At 55.6% G+C, this 20,864-nt stretch overlaps 1 protein-coding gene across 5 annotated transcripts in view; it reads left to right on the forward strand.

Annotated features, from left to right (window-relative positions):
- The first annotated feature begins 1,621 nt into the window (after positions 1-1,621).
- TNRC18 (trinucleotide repeat containing 18) overlaps positions 1,622-20,864 on the forward strand; it is a 78,913-nt gene continuing 59,670 nt past the window's right edge. For 3 of the 5 annotated variants that reach the window (XM_043455884.1, XM_043455886.1, XM_043455885.1), the window contains exons 1-2: positions 1,622-1,957; positions 20,707-20,862. In XM_043455884.1, coding sequence (XP_043311819.1) covers positions 1,771-1,957; positions 20,707-20,862 — 343 coding nt within the window. In that variant the 5' untranslated portion in view covers positions 1,622-1,770. Of the gene's footprint in view, positions 1,958-19,279; positions 19,391-20,706; positions 20,863-20,864 lie in introns of those variants that run through there. The other 2 variants (XM_043455887.1, XM_043455888.1) reach the window with 2 other exon arrangements.

A 20,864-nucleotide genomic window follows, 5' to 3' on the forward strand; every position in this document is an offset into this window, starting at 1 on the left:
AAGAGGGGGAGAAAAGTAGGGAGAACGCAGCAGAGCCCGCAGATGGCCGAACCAGCTTCTCTGCCAGAGCAAGGGTGTTGCGGGGGGCTTCACCCCGACTTCCCCAAAGTGGGGCGCTGGGGTATGCCCCGAAGCGCTGGCTTTTAAAGGAAAGGTACACAAAGAACATTAAAAAAAAAAATCACGGAAAGCTCATCGCCTCCTTAAGACATGTATCTTCGGATGTGGCGATCTTAGATTTTTTCCAAAGTAAACGCGGATCTGGTAACCAGACCCTGATGGGAGGGAGCGGGTGTTTGTAACCAAAACCGGGTTAAAATAAGCACCCTTAGCAAACTTGGGGAGGGAGTCTGGAGGACCCCGGAGGGTTTGTGTCTGAGAGGGTCTGCAGGTCCGGGGCCTGGGAGCCAGCCGGTCGTGGGGCGCAGGGCGGGCAGCCGTGAGCCCGGTGGCTTTGGCGAGATCGGCGGCTCTAGGAGCGTCCCAGCCTCTTGGAATCAGGAATCCGAGCTGCCGCGGGCAGACGGAGGGCGAGGGTAGGGTTGGCTCCTAGACCCCCTCCCGCCCCCACGGGAATCGGCAAATCTTTTAAACAAACAGCTTTAAACTGGAACTACGCGGGGATTTGCCCAACGCTGGGGGAGGCGCCCCTCCATCGGCCCGCGCCGCCAAGGTTTTCTTTGTAGGTTATTTTTGGGGTCGGGGGGCAAGCTCTAGGGTAGGAGCGAGACCCCTGAATGCCTCCCTTCCTCTCTGATGCCCCCCAAATCCCCCGCGCTAGGCCACGTCCTACGGCCGCAAGATTCCCAGGCCAGGGCGTTGGAAAATGAAACCAAAGCTTGTTTTGAAGGATTCTTTCCAGTCCTCAGGCGAGAATGCCACGTCTCCGGTCCTCGGACTTAGACTGTACGACTCAGTGGCCCGAGGGGGGTGGCGAGAGGGGGCGATGAATCTCTTTTAAAAATAAGAAACCCACTTAGTACCCTCTGTCGTGAAAAAAACTAATCCCGCGGCTTGGGGCGAGCTCAGGGAAGCCAAACTCAGAAAAGGAAGACAAGGGTCCCCAAAGGTTAAATATTAAACTTTTCGGATCAGATAGTGACATAGTGTTTAGGGAGACATTTCGCACCGCTCACGGGAAGGTTTCACGGTGTGAAACCCTGGAGCATGTGACGCCCAGGAATCCAACACACTTCGGAGGTTTGTACTGAGGCGCTCCGGGCGCGGCCGAAGGGCCTTCCCCAGTTTCAGGAGCACCCGTGAGCGGCCGAAGCAGAGTCCGGGCTGGGCACTTTTTGAGCCGGGTGCGCAGGAGCCTGAAGCCGCGGAAGGGAGGAGCATGGAATTGAACTTTTTATGGAAAAGGGGCTCCTCCCGGTTTCATTTCTGGCCTCTTCGGTAGCCCCCAGTCCCGAACGGCAAGACGACTTTCTGAACTTGTTTTTTTTTTTCCCCCCCCTCCTTTTTCTTTTCTCCCCCGCTTCTTGTTTTTTCCGCGGCCCGTCTCCTCTCCCCGCCAAGACGCCTTGTGCGCCGCCTCGCGCCGCTCCGCCTGGCCGCCCGGAGGGGCCCCATCGCCGGCCGGCCGTGCGCCTCGGGCCGCCGGCCCGCAGCCGAGCGCAAGCCCCGCTGGCCGCCGCCGCCGCCATGCACGCCGCGGAGCCCCCGCCGCCCGAGGACTCTGGGACTACGCCGACGCCGAACTTTTAGGTCCCACTGAACGAGGCCCGCGGGCCGGGTGGGGGGCTGGCCGCGGCACTCCCGCGGAGGATGGATGGCCGAGACTTCGGGCCCCCGCGGTCCGTGCACGGCCCCCCGCCGCCGCTGCTGTCCGGCCTGGCCATGGACAGCCACCGCGTGGGCGCGGCCACGGCCGGACGCCTGCCCGCTTCAGGCCTGCCCGGCCCGCTGCCGCCCGGAAAGTACATGGCCGGCCTCAACCTGCACCCGCACCCGGGTAAGTGCCCTATGCAGTGCCCGCCCCCTCTTGTCCCCTCGGGATCCTGCGGGGGAGGCCGGCCCCGGGGAAGCTACCAGGTCTGTTCCCCCATCCCCGCGCTCGCACTGGGGATTCGGCCCCTCCTTCTCCCCCGACTGGTACACAGGTTGCCCACGGGGTATGGGCAGGCCCAGGGGGTCTCTTCGCCCGGGGCAGAGGTCAGTCTGGAGGCCCTGACGCACAGGGGCGCTGGACTCTGTAGCCTTCCCCAGCGCGTCCGGCTCTCCCGAGGCAGTCGAATTGGCCGAAATCGGAGCCCCCAGGGGCGATTCCAAACCCGGGGCTCCTGCAGTTGGAGCCTGGACTGGAGTTTTCAAAATCTGGGCGAGAAAAGAACAAACCCCGCTCCACACCCTTTGGAGACGTCTGCACCAGAGCTGCAATGCTTTTCTTGGCAAATGTCCTTTCAGGCGCCGTGCGTCCGGGGTTGGGCCTTAGCTTCTGGTCTCTCCTGTGGGGTCTCCAGCTAGTCCGGGCGCTTGGTGTGTGTGGGGTGTGGGTGGGCAAGAGAACAGAGACCCCCAACACTGGGGACTCGGCCTTCAGCGGGCGGGCCGGCTGTCCTTGAGAAGACCCCGCGTCCGCGGGGAACGGTGGCAGGAGCCGTACCCCGGGAAGAGGGCAGAAGGCGGGCCCTGGAGACCCCTTATTCTCCAGCAGCAAGGCCGGCGGCCCCGCCGCAGGGATGCAGACACTGGGCGGCCGCCATCCTGAAGCTCGGGACAGAAGCGGCGCGGGAGCCGATCGGCCCGGCACGATCCGCGGCGGGAACACCCTGGGTCTGATATGGAAGCGCGGGCGGAGAAGGCCCGCTGGATCCTGCCGTTTCCCCAGCGGGGCTGCCCAGGCTCGGTGGGGACCGCGCGGGAGAGGGGCAAGCCTGCCTCAGCCGCTGCGTTCTGGCAGGGGGACCTCAAACGCCGGGACCCCCAGACCTGCCTTCGGCCGCTGCAGGAAACCCAGACCCTGCTCTCCCGCTGCCTTCAGCCTCTGTGCCTGGCGTCCCACGCTTCGGCTTTTAAATTAAAAAAAAAACCCATCTCTCCTACCACCAAGTGTAGTCCAGGACTCTTGTGAGTTCTCCGGGACCCCAGGACGCTCCCTTGGCCTTGGGGTCTTGGAAGGGACACCTGGGCCGCCGTGGCCCTGCCCCACCAACCCTGCCCGCTCCGCAGCGCTCTATTTTTTTTTTTTTTTTTGCCTCTTCCTTTGATTTTTCTCTTGAAACTTTTCAGGAACCTGAGTTCCAGGGCTCGGAGGGACAAAGGGCCTTTGTGAGGCACCAGGCGGGGGAGGGGCGCGCGCGCGAAGATCCCTGCCTGCGGGGGGCGGGGGACGTGTGTGTGTGTGTGGGGGGGGGGGGGCAAGGAACCGGGTCGTGGCCTTGGGGCGCGCGTGTCCCCCAAGAGCTGCCACAATGAGGGCCAGGGTTTTCTCCCAAGTGGTGCACTGCGGGCCAGGGAGGGGTGCCGGAGACCCTAGCCAGAGGAAGGGCCAGGGCTGCCCCCCTTTGCGCACGCCCCCAGAGGCCGCGGTCATTTTTGTGTCTGCGCTCCGGGGGTCGCTTGGCCCGGCCAGGGGAGGTGGCAGGGTGCTGGAATCAGACCACGGGGTCTTTCTGACGGGCGGGGCCTTCCCTCGCCTTCCAGAGGCTTGGGAAAGGGCGCCGCAAGCCTTTGGTCTCCAGTCTGGGCCGGGCCTGGCAGCCGCCAAGTCTTTTAACCAGAAGCCGAGGGAAAATAGCCGCGGCTCCAGGGGGCCCCTGCGTGCGCGCACCAGGCCGGCGCGCTGAGCCCAACCGCAGCAGCAGCCAGACAGACCCATTGGGTGCCCATTAGGTAGATGGGGAGACTGAGGCACGGGGCGAAGTGGCTTGGTGAAGGGGCAGGCCGGACGGGGAAGTCCAGCGGGAGGTGGCTGCAGAGGCTTGTGCTGGCGCCTTGTACGTTAGGAGCGGCCTGAGTTCTGCGTGCTCGGCGGCTGAGGTCATGGAGGAAACAGTCCGGCGCGGGAAGCGCGGCCCGGGCACGGTGCGGAGGCCGCCGCTCAGGCCGCTGCGGCCGCGGAGGGAAGGGTGGCTGGCTGGCTGACGCTGGCTCTCGCTCCCCGCACCGTCTCAGCACGGTGGCCATGCTGAGACCTAGGGACCCCAAGCGAACGCCCAGAGCAAACCCGGGGCTAATCCCATTAGCCAGGCGGTGGGGAGCGGCTCCCCATTCACTGTTTGGGGTGGGGCCGCATTACAAATTCCTCCACCGGGAACCGTCTCCGCCCTTCTTGCGGGGTGCAGGTGCTAAATTTTCTCTTTCAACGGGCATCACCTTCTTGGCTGTCAGCTAAGTCTCGCCAGCGTTATCTGCCTCATTATTTGTTTATTTTTGTGCTGGGAAGCCTGGAGAGGCTGAGCTATTTGCCCGGGGTCACACAGCCGGAGAGGCCGAATTACCTCTGGACTCCTTGTGGGTGGGAACTCCGGGTGCATCCAGCTTTCCAAGGCAAGAGGGAGCTGGCCGAGTGGGGAGAGCTCAGAGCTGGAAGGGCCCCCTGGCTGGGGGGTGGTGGGGGTGGCTGGGACCCCATTCAGGCAGGTAGTGACAGGGGGGTTGTGGCGAGGGAGGGTCTTCAGGGAGGAGATGAAGTCTGGGTGAAGAGGGGTGACTCCTTGTTCTGCTCAAGAGGAGGTGAAATCAGGAATAGATGGGGCTTGGGATAGAGAGTCCCGGTTCTCTTCCCAGTATCCTTGAGTACTGTGAGGTGTGTGAGCCCTGAAATGTTCACAGCAGTTGGTGAAATGGACAAGTAAGTGACAAACACCTGGTCGGCCAGCCCCTCAGCTCTGGGTTTGGGAGGCCTGGATTCAGTCCTCCTCACCATTGCAATTAAAGAGCTGTTAGCAGGATATTGTGTTTAGATGTTTATTTTCCCTGCCCCCACACCTGGGCCTGGCCCCTGGAGGCTATGTGAATGTGAAGGTAGTAACCCAGGATCAGGCCCTGCACTTTGGACTGATCGGTGGACAATAGCTGGCTGTGGGCCTTCTCCAGGGTCTGATCAGCTCTATCTCTGGAATCCAGCCTGTCAGCCTACTGGGATTGATTTAAAAAGCTTAATCAGTGGGACTGGCTGGTGGAGTGATGCGATCCCCAAGATAAGGGAGATTTGCTGGGTGCATCCTCCTCTGGGCAGAGGCCCGAGGGAGGCCTGAGGGAGGTTCTAGAATCTGGAAGGGCCTCTGCAGCCCTCCCCTCCTCTCTGAGCCCCCTGGTTCTTTAGCTCTCAACCCCACGCTTTCTTCTTTCCTCACTTGTTCATTTGCTCTGCAGAGGGATTTCCAAGGGCCTCCTGCGTGCCAGGCACCGCTCCGGCCGTGGTGACCAGACACAGAAGTCTTTGCTGTCATTGGATCTCCCGTCTTAGTGTGCGGGACCAGGCAGTAAACATAAGTCAGCCAAGGAAGTCATTTTAATGAGAGATAGAGACTGTGAAAGAAGGAAAATGCCGAGGGTCTCTTTTTGGCCAGAGTGGTGACTGGCTGGAGCTCTGAGAAAAGCTGGAGCTTGGTGGGGGTGAGGAATGGGAGGAGGGAAAGAGGAGGCGATGGGACCCTGCAGGTCCCTGAAGGCCAGTAATGAGGTCTTGGAATTTCAAACTGTGAGGAGTGAGAAGGCAGTGGAGGGTTTTAAATGCAGGGAGTGACTCAAGTTGAGGACATTTTATGGCACCAGTCTGGACTCTTAAACAAAACACGTCGTGGAAGGCAAGATGAAGGCTGCGGACTGTTCCTGGTCAGAGGAGACGAAAAACCGACAGCAGGAGGCCCTCTGTGGCCCTGGATGGGATCTTGGATCAGGGAAGAAATTGCTCTAAAGGACATCACTGGGGCAATTGACGAAATTGGAATATGGACTGTAGATTAGCCGATAGCACCCAGTCAGGATCACGTTTCACGAAGTCGTACTGTGATTATGTAAGAGAGCGGCCTTGCTCTCGGGACGAGAAACGTTCAGGGGCAGGGGGTGTGAGGTCTGCAGCGGAGGCTCAGGAATGGCTCAGGAAGAGGAAAAAAAACCATCTTAAATGTTGAGATGTGGGAGACGCCGATAAGTCAGATGACTTCAGATAACACGTCGGGTGAGAAAGCGGTTCATAGTTGCTGAACCTCAGGGAGGTCATAGGGCAGTTGGATTGTTTGTTCGCTGTACTAGTTCAGACTTTCCTTTGAAATTATTGCCAGGGAGTCGTTTAACAAAGTTAGTCTGGATTGCTGGAGACTGGTAGACCGGAGAGAAGCCGGGGACTTGTCAATGATGAGGAGGCTATCAGGACGATGATGGAGACCCAGGAGGGGGGTTGGAGGGGAGGGCTGGGGTGTGATGCCTTGGGAAGGTGGGGCCTCGGAGATAGATGTGGAGGGGCTGATAAGGAGGACAACAGACAGGGGTTTTTGGTCAGTGCTGCTTTTGCAGGAATGGGGAGGAGCGGATTTGAGGAGATAGCGGTGATGGAGCATTCTTGATTTGAACGTGGCCAGGTTGGTTGCTCTTGGCCCCTGGCATGGACCGGTCTGCAGTCTGATCTTACTGACCTGCCACCAGGTCCCTTAACACTTGTCTTTGGTCACATGGGGTCCTGTCATGAACCTACCCTGTCCGCTTCCCAGCCCAACTTTGGAGGGTATAGGCCTTAGGCCTGCCCAGGGGCTTGGGGGTGGGGTGGGGCCCTGACCAGTGGTCAGCCTTGGCCCCCCAGGGCTAGAGTCCTGGCTGCACCAGCTGCCCGCAGAGGCCTGGCATTTGACTTTAGAGGACGTCAAGGCCATTTAGTGGGGATCATAAAAGCTTACCACCGCTGCAGGCTACGAATGCATTCACCATCTGCATCCCAGGTAACGAAGAGATGGACCCTCAGCCCAGAGTGAAAAACCTGCTTTGCACACTGTCATGAATAGTTGTGTATGGTCTGGGTCTCCATACACCAGCTGGGGCTCTGCAATCTCCAGATAACTGCTGAAGGCTGGAGGGCCTAGGGACCGAGGCTGGATTGCTGGAGTTTCGGTGTTTTCCTCCTCCCCTTGCTGGGTGATGACTCTAAGCCTCGGTTTTCTTATCTATGAAATGGGTTCATTTAGTGGCTCTGAAGTGCCTAGCACACAAATAGCCCTCTGCTTCTAGAAGTGGCAGTAAAAGTGATTGCTGTAATTAGAATATGTCATTCACCAGTGAATCCCCAGCTCTAGTCTGGTCCTCCCCGAGGGCCTCCAGGGTGTTGTTGGCCCCTCTGGATGCTCCACGGGCTCCTTAGACTCCAGGGTCCCAACTGGAACACATCATTTTTATTATTCTTCTTTTTGGGTGTAGTGAACATTCTGTAAAACGCTTCAGTCTCCAATAGTCAGTACTTGTCCTTTCACAAATCCTACAAATGGGTGTGTAGAACACACCCACCTCACCACCAGCCAGCTCAAGGTCAAGACATTTCCTACATCCAGAGGCTGTCCTCTGCGCTCTTCCAGTCACTCTCCACTCCCATCCCCAGACTCATTTCTGTACCTTAGTTTTTTTTTTGCCTGTGTCTGAACTTTCTGTAAATGGAATTGTGCAGCCTGTCATCTTTGATCTCTGGCTGTTTTCACTCATGCTGGGTGTGTCAGATTCGCCCGTATCTGCGGCGTGAAGCAGTCACTGATTTCTGGTTGTTGTATAGTATTCACTCACACCTCTGCTGATGGACGTTTAGGTTGTTTGCAGTATTTACTATGAATAGTGCTGGTATGAGCATGGCCTTTTGGCTCATATAGGTGCACATTTCTTTGGATATATATATGTGTGTGTGTGTGTATTGTCTAGAACTGGAATTGGTGAGTCACAGAGTGTGTGTGACTTCAGCTTTTGTATCGGTGAGCTTTCCAATGGTTGCACTGTTGTACGATCCATTCCGTCTTGCCAGCCGGTGAGATTGTCAGTAGCTTTAAATTCTATTCATTCTGGTGACTCAGTAGTAGTATCTAATTGTGCATGCATCTTAAATTTTTTTTTTTTCTGTATTTGTATTGAGGAATACTTTGCATCCTGTGAAATTCACCCAGTAAAAGTGTATACTTCTGCATTATGCTTGGTATAAACTTTAGAGTAAAGGTTAGGTATCATTTGAAAAGTCAGATGGGGGCACTTCCATGGTGGGCCAGTGGTTAAGACTTTGTGCTCCCAACGCAGGGGGCCCGGGTTTGACCCGTGGTCAGGGAACTAAGATCATGTGTGCTGCAACTAGAAAGATCCCTCATGCCCCAGAGAAGATCAGAGATCCTGAGTGCTGCAGTCAAGACCTAGTGCAGCCAAATAAATAAATATTAAAAAAAGAAAATGTCATATAGTGTTGTTAGGATTATAAAGAAAACCAGCGATCTCTTGCCTTCTGTCTCCCCATTCCTGGTGCCCCCTTTTAATTCTCTTGGCTATTTCTTTTGGCCTTTTCATCCATATTTCTGTGTAATAACCTACTGCTGGTTATTTTTTAGAGTTTGAGATTCTTTACTGACTCCTATGGAAGATGAGGATTTTGCGTAGCCTGTCCAAATTTCTTTTCTGACTCCCATTTATTAATATTAGCATGAGACCAAAGGCAAGTTTCTTTGCCTCTCCTACCTTGGTTTTCTCATCTGTAAAATGAGGATAATAATAGTATCTACATCATGAATCGTTAATACGTGTAAAGCATTAGAACAGTATCTGGGAAATAATAAGCACTTAGTAAATGTTTATTGTTTTGTTGCCTCACCGTCTCCCCTGCCTCCATCTCCACTTCCTTTCTCCTCCCAATATTTGTGAAATACAATTTTATTTAAACCAGTTTTATTATTCCGGCTTTGGGTTTGTAAATATTGTTGATATTTGAGTCATGTGGTATGATAAAATTCATTTCTTATTTCCTTGAGTTATTAATTGCATCCCCACCCCCACCCCCACCCCTCATTTGCAGAGCTTTCTTGGAATCTCTGTCTCCTCGTTTCTTGGCGTACTTTTCATTTGGTTAGATCTGTTGGATGAACCGCCTCTTTCTTTTCCTGGGATTTCCGTTCTGCACTTTGTCTTCCTGCTCTAGTCTGGTTTGCCTGGTGCTTAGGTCTGTTCAAACTCACTGTCCCTTTGTGCCGTGTTGCATCTCCTGTTTCCTGATTTTCATTCCTACGTTTTTTTCTGCTTTACTTCCTTGTTTTGCTGGAGCATATCTTGCAGTAGCATTCTATGAAAGGGTAGACGGAAGGCCCATTTTATTGAGGCCTCATGTACCTGAAAATGTCTTTACTCTACCTTCACGCTTGACTGGCAGTTTGGAAATTATTTGAAGGAATTACAATGCCACCTCCTAAATTCCAGTGCAGCTCTTTGAGGGTGTGATGTTATTTTGATTCTTGTTCTTTGTATGTGAACTTTCAGTCTTCCCTTTTACAAGTACTTAAAATCTTTTAGAACCACATAATAGTCAAGCACATGAGCTCCAGACTTCCCTGGTGGTCCACTGGTCAACACCCTGAGCTCCCAATGCAGGGGGTCGGTCCGGGTTCCATCCCTGGTCTGGGGACTAGATCTTGCACGGCACAATGAAGTTCAAAGATTCTGGTAACTAAAACACGGAGCAGCCACATAAGTAAAATATTTTAGAAAATGTACATCATAAAAAAAAAAAGCAAGCAATGCTAACAAGCTGATGGGACTGGGATCCAAGTGTGGGACTCGTTGACCTTTGTGGAACTTTCTGACGGAGTCTGCAGGTCCTTGCTGTCTTTCTCTGTCTCTCAGGCAGGAGCCCTAACTGGCTGCAGGGAATTGAACACTGGCCGCCCCTCTTCCAAGAACTGAGTGTACATTTCAAGGATGAAGAGTTGTACTCTGGTTGCATTTGTGTTTTGGTCCCCACACCAGCCCTGAGAATCTAGCCAAGCCCCTCAAGGGCTCCCTAGTGATCAACATGTTCTCTTTTTAAACTTTGTTACTGTTACTTTTGTGACCTTCCAGCATTAGGGAGGGGATTTTTTTTTTTTTTTTTTTGGAGGTGGGAGCGCTGTGCTGTGCCGCAAGAGGGAGGGATCTCGGTTCCCCAACCTGATACGAATCCCTGCCTCCTGCTGGGGAAGCGCGGGAGTCCTGACCCCTGGACGGCCAGGGAAGAGCCTGGGACAGAATTTGTCCTGCTCGGTCTCCGTGGGAGCCAGCCCCCTGTCCTCCTGGGTGCCCAAGAGACCCTGTCCCTCTCTGTCTCTGCCGTCCCCGCTGGGACAGACGCCCCCACGGTTCCTAGAATGCCCTCCCTCCATCCCTGCCTCTACTTCCTCTCGGCTGGGACCTCGGTTGGGGGGGGAGAGAAATCAATGGGGAAATCCTCTATAATTGCTTTCGAATTGGGAACGTCTGGAGCCCTGGGGCGAGGCTGGGCTGGATATATTTGCATATCACTGGCCGGGCTGAGGCCTGGACCACTCGGCTGCCCGGGGACTCCCTTATTTAGATTTGGGCCTCTACTTTGGGCTTGTGGTGGGTTCTGGGCTGGGGGAGGGGCTGGGGTTCCACCCAGATCGCCCTACTCTTGCTGGGGAGGGGCTGGGAGGTCTTGAGCGACTAAAAGGTGCCCTTCGGGATCTGACCGTCAGGGCGTCCTGGCAGGTTCCAGCTGGAGGGGAGGGAGGCTGGATCGGGGAGCTGGATGAATAAAGCTCCTCCTGCCTCCCTCGGGCCTGCCCTCAGGCCCAGCCGGACCCCTCCCCACCTAGAGGGGGCGGGGCAGGTTGATCTGGCTTGTAAGCCTCTGCTTAGATTAGAGGAGAAATACGGTTCTCAGCCAGTTACCGTAGGGATGGGAGCCTGGGGACGTCGGCCGTGGCCACGGGTCCTGTGGGCCAGTCACAGCGGCAAGAACGTGCAGGGTAAGTCCCCCCCTACCCTCTCGCTCTGACCCCCCAGCCTTGCTGGTCTGTCTGGGGTCACCGTCCTCCGGGAAAGGGGAGTGACGCCAAATGGAGGAGACAGGCATGGCCCCAGTCACAGATTTCTTCCTTTCCTGCCTGCCCTTCATTTTACTTATTTTTAATTTCATTTTTAGAAGGGGAGAGCTTTGCATGATTATTATTAGCCACACTGCACAACTTGCGGGATCTCAGTTTCCCGACCCAGGATTGAACCCAGGCCGTGGCAGTGAAAGCCTGGAGTCACTAGTCCACAGGGGAACTCCCCGTTTTACTTTGAAGGAAAGTTAGGTTCAGAGAGGTTGTGTCACCTCCCCAAGGTCACACAGCCAGGAAGTGTGGGATCTAGGGGCCAGACCTGAGCTCTCTGGCAAGAGAGCCAGGGGCTTAGCAGAGGTGAAAGTGAAAGTGAAGTCGCTCAGTCCTGTCCGACTCTTTGTGATCCCATGGACTGTAGTCCACCAGGCTCCTCCGTCCATGGGATTCTTCAGGCAAGAATACTGGAGTGGGTTGCCATTTCCTTCTCCAGGGGATCTTCCCTACCCAGGGATTGAACCCGGGTCTCCTGCATTGCAGGCAGACGCTTTAACCTCTGAACCACCAGGGTAGCAGAGGTAGTGGGTATGAAAAAAAATTTTTCTTTCACTTCCCCTTTTCCTTTCGGGGCTCATTTTTTATTTATTTGTTTGCTTTGGATTTTGCAAGTTCTGTGCATGTCAGAGTTTCATGGAAATTACTCAGAAGGTAGCACTTTGCACGCTTGTGTTCAGATCCGCCCTCTGCCCTCAATTTTTTAAAGGGTATTTTTTATTGGGGCTTAAGGGACACACAGAAATAAGCAGGGATCATACATGTACAGTTCAGTTAGTTTTTTCACCAATGGAAACAGGTTAAGAAAGAAACCCAGGCGTCCTGTCCCAAGGTGACCCTTACTGTGGCTGAAACCGGTGCCCTTCACGTTTGTGGAAGCATATAGTGTGTTCTCTTCCCTGTGAGGTCGCGAGCTTTACCCTGTTCTGGTTGCTGTAGTGGCTTCTCTCGCTGAACGGGTTCCCTCCTATGACATTGTCACAGTTTATCCAGCTCATTGTTGGAATTTGGGTTATTTCCCAGTTTTGGTGATTACTAGTGGGGAAGATCTCTGAATTCCAGCTTGCAATCTTTTCTCTACATACCTGTGAGGGCCTTGCTGGGTCAGAAAGGTGTCTAGAGTCTGCCAAACTCTTCGAGAACAGTTGCACTAATAATTTATGTCCCCTCTGGTTGTGTATTTTTCATATTGTCCATTTTAACTTTTCTGACATGTTAACCCTTCCGGTGGGTGTGTAGAAGTTTTCATTCACACTTTCTCCATGGTTTAAGAGGCTGAGTACCTTGTTGAGGATTTATTGGTAACTCAGACATACTTTGCCATTCTCTTGTTGAAGCTTGCCAGTTTTTACATTGAGTTGTCTGTCTTTTGCTTATTGATTTGCAGGTGCTCTTTATATATACAAGCCCTCCCTTGGGGGCAACAGGTCTTTTTTTTTTTTTAATGTGGACAATTTTTAAAGTCTTTATGGAATTTGTTATAATAATTGCTTCTGTTTTATGTCCTGGTTTTTTGACTACGAGGGATGTGGGATCTTAGTTCCCCAACCAGGGCTTGAACCTGCACCCCCTGCATTGGAGGCGAAGTCTTAACCACTGGACCACAGGGGAAATCCCCAGGGCACAGGTCTTTTTCCACGAGGTGGTTCACGTTTTCATCCTTCCAATAGTGTGACGTGACGAATAGATGTTCCTCATTTTCATAGACTTCAGTATATCGGTCTTCCCTTCATGGTCAGTGCTTTCTCTGGGGTCTTTAAGAAAGCCTTGGCTGCCCTTGATCCACGAAGGACTTGTCCCGTGTTTTCTTCTGGAAGCTTGTGTCTTTCCTGTGTGGCTCTGCTGTGCTCCTGGAGTGGGTTTTTATGTATGGTGTGGAGGGGGTCGGGATTCATGGCTTTTCCCAGATGGGTGGCCAAGGGGCCCGGCCGTGTTTATCGAAAAGACCATCTTTCTCCACCTCGTGTGCTGGGGGCCTGTTTCCGGTCCCCTAGTCCCGTTTGTCTCTACCCACATGCCCATGCCACGACGGCTGCATTGTTGGGGGCATCTGATAACCTACGTCTCCATGGGGTCGCAGAGTGGGACTCAACTGAGCGAATGAACAAGAGCAGAAACCGAAGTCCTCCCGCCTTTTCCTTCATCCGGAAGGCAGTGTTGCCTTCTTGACTTTGTCTCTGTATCACTTGCTTTTTTAACTGGTAAAGTACATAGAACATACGCTTAGCATTCTAACCATTTTTACGTGGACGGTTCAGTGGCATTAAGGGCTTTCACACTGTTGCATGACCGTCACCCCATCCATCTCCAGGACATTCCCGTCCCAAATGGAAACTCTCTCCCCCGTAAACACTAACTCCCAGTCCCCCTCCCCCAGCGCCTGGCACCCACTGCCTGTCTCCATGAATTTGACTCCTCCAGGGACCTCCTAGACGTGCAATCATTGTAACAATATTTGCCCTTCATGCCTGACTGACTTATTTCACTTAGCATCCTGTCTTCAGGGTTCATCCACGTGGGGTCAGGTGTCAGAATTTCCTTTGTTTTTAAGGCTGAATAAAGATAGACCACATTTAAAAAATTTTTAATCTGATATACCCTTGGGTTGCTTCCACCTTTTGGCTGTTGTAAGAATAATGTTCCTATGAACATGGGTACGCCGGAATCTCTACAAATTTTCACCCTGCTTTCAATTTCTATGTCATTTTAGAGACAGGTGTTCGGTTTCCATCCTTCCCCACCCAGCACACCCCTCTGCCCCACTGAGGTTTGGATTGGGATTGCTTTACATCTCTGGGTCAGTTTGGCTGCAGTGGGCATTCTCAGGAGGGGCCCTCGGAAATGGGTCCGGGCTTTTGATAATCTGCTGATTTATTTCCAAAAGCTGAGGATGTTGGCTCCCTCCTTACTCCCCCTGGGTTGCTCACCTCCACCCCCACCCTCCCCACAACTGAACCAAAAATATGCTGATTTGGTAGATAAATATGATGTCATCCTGTCTCATAGCGATGCCTTTACCTGAATTCTGATGTTATTTACTGTTCTTCATCTGTGACTTGCTCGGGGTTTTTACTGAATGATAAGGCTTTTTCTTTATAAGATAGAGCATTAACCCCTTCTCCCGCCTAGATATTCCAGAAGTCTCTTGGGTGAATGGGAGTCTGAAGGTTATTTTATCCAGAGGGTCCTCAAACTATTTTCCACCGCTGTCATAGAAACGGCTAAGTCACATGTCCATGCTCTGGGCTAGAACGGGCTCTTTTTTTCAGATGATAACCCTGATCTGATCGGGCTCATGAGATGTTCAGATAGCCTTTGGTGACATCTTTAAGGGATGTAATTTCCTTTGTGAGGCCAAAACCTTTTAAGATAGGAAGGGGAAAAAAGAAACATGTTTGTTCTGTGTTTGGTTGGGGAGGGTTCTTGAGTAAAAAGATGAAAACAGGGTCTTGAGTCTGGGTGGTGTGGCTGAGTGGAAAAGTGTAGATTTCGGGGTCAGAGCCTATTTCTTCCTCTATAAAAGGGATAAGAATCCACCCCCCACCCCCAGAGTTGATGGTGGGGCTGGGGGGGGGTGGCTTAGAGACAGAATCAAATGAAGGGTGGAAACTGTCCTCTGGCTGTACAGTGGGGCCTGAGAAAGTCTCCTCTTCGTCCTTCATTCAGTCCTAGCTGATCATGACCTTGCCCACCCCTCCCACCCATAAATATTAATTGAGCACCTACTGTGTACAGTGGGGGGTCCGGGAGGGGGGTTCCGGGGATGGAGTAAACCTTCACTGTAATGCATGGGTCTGCAAACTGCAGCCAAATCCGGCCCATCTCCTGGTTTTTGTAAATAAAGTTTTATTGGGACAAAGCCCAGTCCTTTTAAGTATTGTCAGGCAGGCAGAATAGGCCTGCAATGCCTGAAGTTTTTGTTATCTGTCCCTTTCAAGAAAAAGCCTGCCGACTCCTGTTCCAGTGGGTGGAGAGGGACAATATACAAGGAACTACAGTAAAGAAGGAACTAGCATGGATATGGTCTGTTAAGTGGTGATAAGCATGAGGGAAAAAATAATTCAGGAAAGGGCGTGGAGGGCGGGGTGGGTTGCAGTTCAAGACAGCCCTGGTTAGGGAAGGCGGCATCACCTAGACTGTAAGAGAAGGGGTGAGGCATGTACAGATGGGAGTAAACAGATAAACTTCTAGATATCTGGAAGGAGGAATGGATTCTGGGCTGAGGTGCAAAGGCCCTGGGGCCGTGGGGCTTTGCTGGTCCATGTTCCAGTCTGGGCTATGATAAAGTCCTCTGAGCCCTTCTCTGTTTAGCAGACCTTTTGTACCCACCCTGATCTCATTGAGTCCCCTCCCCACCCCCACCAGCCAGGACTTCTGGTGCCTGTTATATAGTCAGCTTCCGGAAGGATCCCCAGGGACTCCATGCCTTGCAGAGTCACGATCCCACTGGCCGGCTCGGGTGGCCTCACCGGCGTCCTCTCTGGGGACTGCCGGCAGGTGAGCACTGTGCAGCCCCTTAAGGGGTGCATCCTGGTGGCCTTGTTCCCCAGCCCCGAGCATCCAGGAGCCGCCCTGCCTGAGCTGTGACGGGAGGAAGGAAGCATCTTTTCGGGATTCGAGTTCTGTCTCCTGGTGACCTGGGCCAGCCTTGGACTTGCAAAGCCCTGAAGTCTGCCCTGTGTTCTGGGTGTTGATAAGGGGGGGCGAGTCACCCCCACACTCATGGCTCTCTGCTGTGTTCCCACAGTGCACTGCCTGGGGTGGGAAGGGCTGGGATGGTGGTGGGTCCCAGCGAGGGGCGGGCCTGTTAGCTCAGTGCTGGAGGGGACACAGACGGGGTTGGGGGCACCGAGGCTGGGTGGAGTGCCCAGCTGCCTGCTGTCCACATTCCAGAGGGACCCTGGATCCTTTCCCCAGGCAGCGGCAGGAGCGCTTTGCCCCATAGCCAGGCCTCAGTGTATCCTTTCTTGCCCCCGGGGCGTCCTTCCTCTCTCACGGGACAAGAGTAGACCTCCGAAGGCCAGGCCCTGCGTGTTTGGGGGGGGCTCCCTCTCTCAGGGTCCAGCTGGGACTCCTGAGCTGAGGCCTTGGTGGGCGGTGTGCTTGCAGCATCACCCGAGGGACTTGATTGCCCAGGATTGGTGATGCTGGGTCCTCTCTCTGAGCCTCAGTTTCTTAGTCTGTAAAATGGGTGTAATGAGATTCCTGTACTTTGAGGTCTGTGGGAGGGTGTGCCAGGATGGGAAGGTGCCCGTCTGGGGACCCCTGAGCCCCAAGGCACCCTGGGCAGTGGGGTCTGGGCAGCGGGGTCAGGGAGACCCAGGGCGGGATTCAGAGGCAGAGAGGAGCTTTTGTATATATGTGTGTGTGTGTTTTAAAATTAAGGTGAAATTCACACAGTATGCAGGTCACGACTTGAAAGCGCGTGGTTCGGTGGTAGCTCTGTGTGTGTGTTCAGCCTTTCAGTCGTGTTCGACTCTGTGACCCTGTGGACTGCAGCCCTCCAGGCTCCCCTGTCCCTGGGATTCTCCAGGCAAGAATACTGGAGCGGGTTGCTATTTCCTATTTCATGGGATCTTCCTGACCCAGGGATTGAACATGTGTGTCTCTTGCATTTCCTGCATTGGCAGGCGGGTTCTTTACCACTGCACCACCTGGGAGGCTTTGTGGAAGTTAGTGCATTCATAAAGGGCGACCACCAGTTCTCTCGGGTTTCAGAATTAAAATCTTATTTTAAGGAATGGCAGATGGAATTTGGGTAGAGGTGGTGGTTCTGCCCAGACCCTGCCCTTTTTATTTTAATATTTATTTCGCTGTTCTGGGTCTTAGTTGTAGCATGTGGGATCTAGTGACCTGACCAGGGATGGAACCTGGGCCTCCCTGCGTTGGGAACACTGAGTCTTCGCCATTGGACCATTAGGGAAGTCCCCAGACCCTGACCTTGAGCAGTTGCTGGCCTTCTCTGAACCCGAGGTTGTTGCTCTTCAGCTGCTAAGTCATGTCTGACTCTTTGTGACCCCATGGGCTGCAGCACGCCAGGCTTCCTTGTCCATCACCGACTCCCAGAGTTTGCTCAAACTCATGTCCATTGCATCAGTGACGCCATCCAACCATCTCATCCTCTGTTGCCCCCTTCTCCTCCTGCCTTCAGTCTTTCCGAGAATTAGGGTCTTTTCCAATGAGTCAGTTCTTTGCATCAGGTGGCCAAAGTATTGGAGCTTCAGCTTCAGCATCAGTCCTTCCAATGAGTATTCAGGACTGATTCTTTAGGATTGATGGTTTGGATCTCCTTGCAGTCCAAGGGACTCTCAAGGGTCTTTTCCACACCACAGTTCAAAAGCGCCGCAGGTTGTATACTATAAATAATGAGGCGCTTCATGAACAGTATTTTGCAAATGTGAACTCATTTAATCTGCATGCCCCCTTGGAGGGGGCGAGGTTCCCATCACCCTGTTCTTCAGCCTGGGGAGGTAAAGGCAGAGTCCCAGAGCCCTGGGCGTGGGGGCCAGGGTTCACCTTTCACTGTCTCCTGGGGGGGCCCCCTGTCACTCCCTGTTCTGGTGGGGGCCTGGCCTGCTCCAGTTTCTGGCAGGGAGGAAGCCTTCCACCCAGGCTGTGGCTAAATTAAGTCTAAATTAATTAAAATTTAATAAAATTGAAGATGCAGTTCTTCAGTCTCATCAGCCACGTGTTTCGAGGGCTCGGTGGCCCTTGAGTGTCCAGCAAAGATCTGAAACAGGTGCGGGTCCTATGGGTCACTGGCCGGCAGGTGTCACTGGTTGCCCAGGTCCTGGTCTGTCCGGGGTGGCGGGCCGGCCAGTGGGAAGGCTCTACCACAGGGGTCCTGGGGGCCATGAGTGGCTGCCCTCCTGTAGGAGGGGGTATGGGCTGCAGGGCTCCGGTTCAGCCCTGGCTCTGCCCCCCGGCCCAGGGCTGTGTGTCTTTGGGGCTGTTCTCTGTGCCCCGTGGAAGGCCTGGGAGGAGACTCAGCATCTTCGTGAAGCCTGGGGTTCGCTGGAGTTGGGCTGGGTTCCCCTTTCTGATCGTGAACGATGATACTTCATGATGGGTGCCCTGCGTGTGCCACAGGCCTGGAGTTAAGACGCTTGCATGGGTGGGCAGGTGGCACAGAGGCCTCTAGTCACCAGGGGGCGTCTGGGGACCAGGCAGGGGGACCAGGCCCCCCTCAACCTCAGTCTGTGATGAGAGCGGTGGAGACCCCCCAGCCCCCCACTGCAGGCTGTGCTGGAGGATTTCTGGTGGAATCGGTCGGCTCTTGTTTGACTCTTACTGCCCCCCCGCCCGGAGCCTTGGGGGACCCCCCCAACCCTTTTCGGGGAACCCAGGAGGCCATGGCTGTATCCCCAGGGGGTGGGTATGAGGAGTGGAAGACGCGTGCCTAGACTCTCAGGAGAGCTGAAGGTAATGCTGGGGGGGTGTGTGCGGAGCTCAGAGGCAGTCTGGAGAAGCTCGTGGGGTGGGGTGGGGGTCAGCCGCCTGACCTCGACCCCAGGGGGACCAGCAGGACGTCCAAGCTGGCACTTGTGTCCTCTGGGGTCAGGGCTGTGTGTGCCTTCTCCCCCAACCCTAACACGTGTCTGTCTGCTTTGGCCCTGAGTGGATTACATACAACGCGGCCCCCTAGGCCAAGAGTTGATGCCTGCTATGTGCCAGGCCTTGGGCGCCCCTGGAGAGCCTGTGGCCTCGCTCGGGAGGGCATCCTCCCCTGGGCTCACAGCATCTCCACTGCCAGGCTGTCCTGGGCAGGGGGCTTCTCCGAGGCCCGGGGGGAGGCCCCCGAGGTGGGAATGAGCAGAGGGTCCGGTGGAAAAGGAGGCAGCGGCCGGGTTTGTCTCCTGTGGGCTCTGAGATCTGACCCTCTGCTTCAGGGGCGTCACTGGGGCAGCGGGTGGGGACACGAGTTGTGCAGATGAAGGCCAGTGTCCGAGGCTGGCGAGCCCGTCTTACAGAGCTGCACGCTGCTCTGGGGAGGTGGGGGACACAGGCCCGCCCGCGTCCCCGGGCTGGGGGCCCCCGGGGAGGCAGTTCGGGGCGCCGTTGAGCCCTGTGGCAGGCAGGAGCCGTTGGTGGCATCCGGGCCCCAACGCCCTGCCGGGCCTGGGGTGCCGCTGGGCGGGTTTCACAAGCTGGGGCAGGGGCAGGAAGAGCTGGGGGCTGATGTAAGCCCTTGCGCAAACCCCTTCCGGAGCTGGCTGCCCGCCCACCTGCCGAGGAGGAAGCCGGGGCCTGGGCGCCCCGAGGCCCCGCTGCCCAGGCTGGGGCCACACGGGCCGCCGGACCGGCCACCATGGCCCTGGGGCCCGAGGGCTTGGCGTTGGAGTCCGGTGAGGGGCCGGCGGGGCTGGCACTGGGGGCACCGATGGGGAGGTGTTGACGCCACGTGTGGTCAGAAGGTGTCCTCCTGTGGCTCTGGGGGACGGGGAGGAGGCCCTGCCCCTGCACCTTGGGGGGATGTGGTGGCCATTCGGGGTGCCCTGTGCCCCCCAGGAGGTGCTGAGGGGGGTCCGGAGGCCCTCGGTGTGGGTTGAGGGCTCAGGTCAGGTGGGGTCTGGGCTGGGGCCCCCTGGGTACCCCTAGTCTTACATTGCCTGGGTCCCCACAGCCACTTCACTCTGGGCCGATGTAAACCGCGGGCTTGGAGAGGTTACCTGGGGGGCACATGGGGAGCGCTCATCTCGGACGGCCAGAGCTGGCGCTTGGTACCTTCCGTGGGCAGTGCTGCTGTTTATTATGGTTATTAAGTGCACCCTTCTTGCTTGACTGTGCTTCTCAAGGGAGGTCTTACTCTCTCCATTTTGCTGATGAGCAAACCAAGGCCAGAGAAGGGTAGCCCCCCGCCCAGGTCTTGTAGGCAATCCCCCTGGGCTGTGAGCAGGGGGCCTGCCAGGGTCTCTCCCTAAAGGCGGGTGTGGGGCAGGAAGGAGGAGGCCTCCCTGCGGGTGGGGGCCTGGCTAAGAGGGGCGTGGCCAGGGTGGGTGTGGTTTCCACCCGGGCTGGCTGGCTTTCCCGCCTGCCTCCCCAGGAGGGACCCCAGTGGAGGGCTCCCGGGACTCCCTTGCTTGCTGTTCTCATTTCTTCCCCGACCCACTGGCTCATTCCTGTGGTTCTGGGTTGCCTTCAGAGTCCCTACTCACAGGCCGTGGGGGTCAGGTATGTCCCATCTCTGAGCCTCAGCCTCAGCATCCTCACCTGTTAAGAGGGCACACTGTTCCTCCCATACAGGGTTGGCTGAGAGTTGATCCCGGCGCCTGTCCAGGGTTGCCGTGGGGTCCTCGGAGGTCCTTCTCCAACTGAACCAGGGGTTCCCCTGGGTCCAGGCACTCAGAACCTGAGTCCCCTGCCACCTCCTCATTCTGTGTCCTCTGGAGGTCCTCCCCCGCCGGGCCCCAGCTTTCAGCTGCGGATGAGGAGAACCACACCCCCTGGGGTCTGGGGAAGATAATGTCCTTCTGCCAAGAGTGCTGGGTGCTCTGGAGGCACCTGGGGTCTCCTTCTCCAGCCCGGAGTCTTGCTGAGTTGACCCAGGCTGGTGCTAAAGTCCAAGGCGCTGGGGTGGGGTGGGGCGGAGGCGGGGAATTTGGGGCGGTGGGCTGGGCGGCGGGGGCCAGCTGGCTGCCTGACGGCCCCCTTCTCTCTGCAGGCGAGGCCTTCTTGGGCAGCTTTGTGGCCGGCGGGATGGGGCCGGCGGCCTCATCCCATGGGAGCCCGGTGCCCCTGCCCTCTGACCTCTCCTTCCGCTCCCCCACCCCCAGCAACCTGCCCATGGTGCAGCTGTGGGCCACGCACGCCCACGAAGGT

This window comes from Cervus canadensis, chromosome 32, assembly GCF_019320065.1.
Source record: "Cervus canadensis isolate Bull #8, Minnesota chromosome 32, ASM1932006v1, whole genome shotgun sequence".
NCBI lineage: Eukaryota > Metazoa > Chordata > Mammalia > Artiodactyla > Cervidae > Cervus > Cervus canadensis.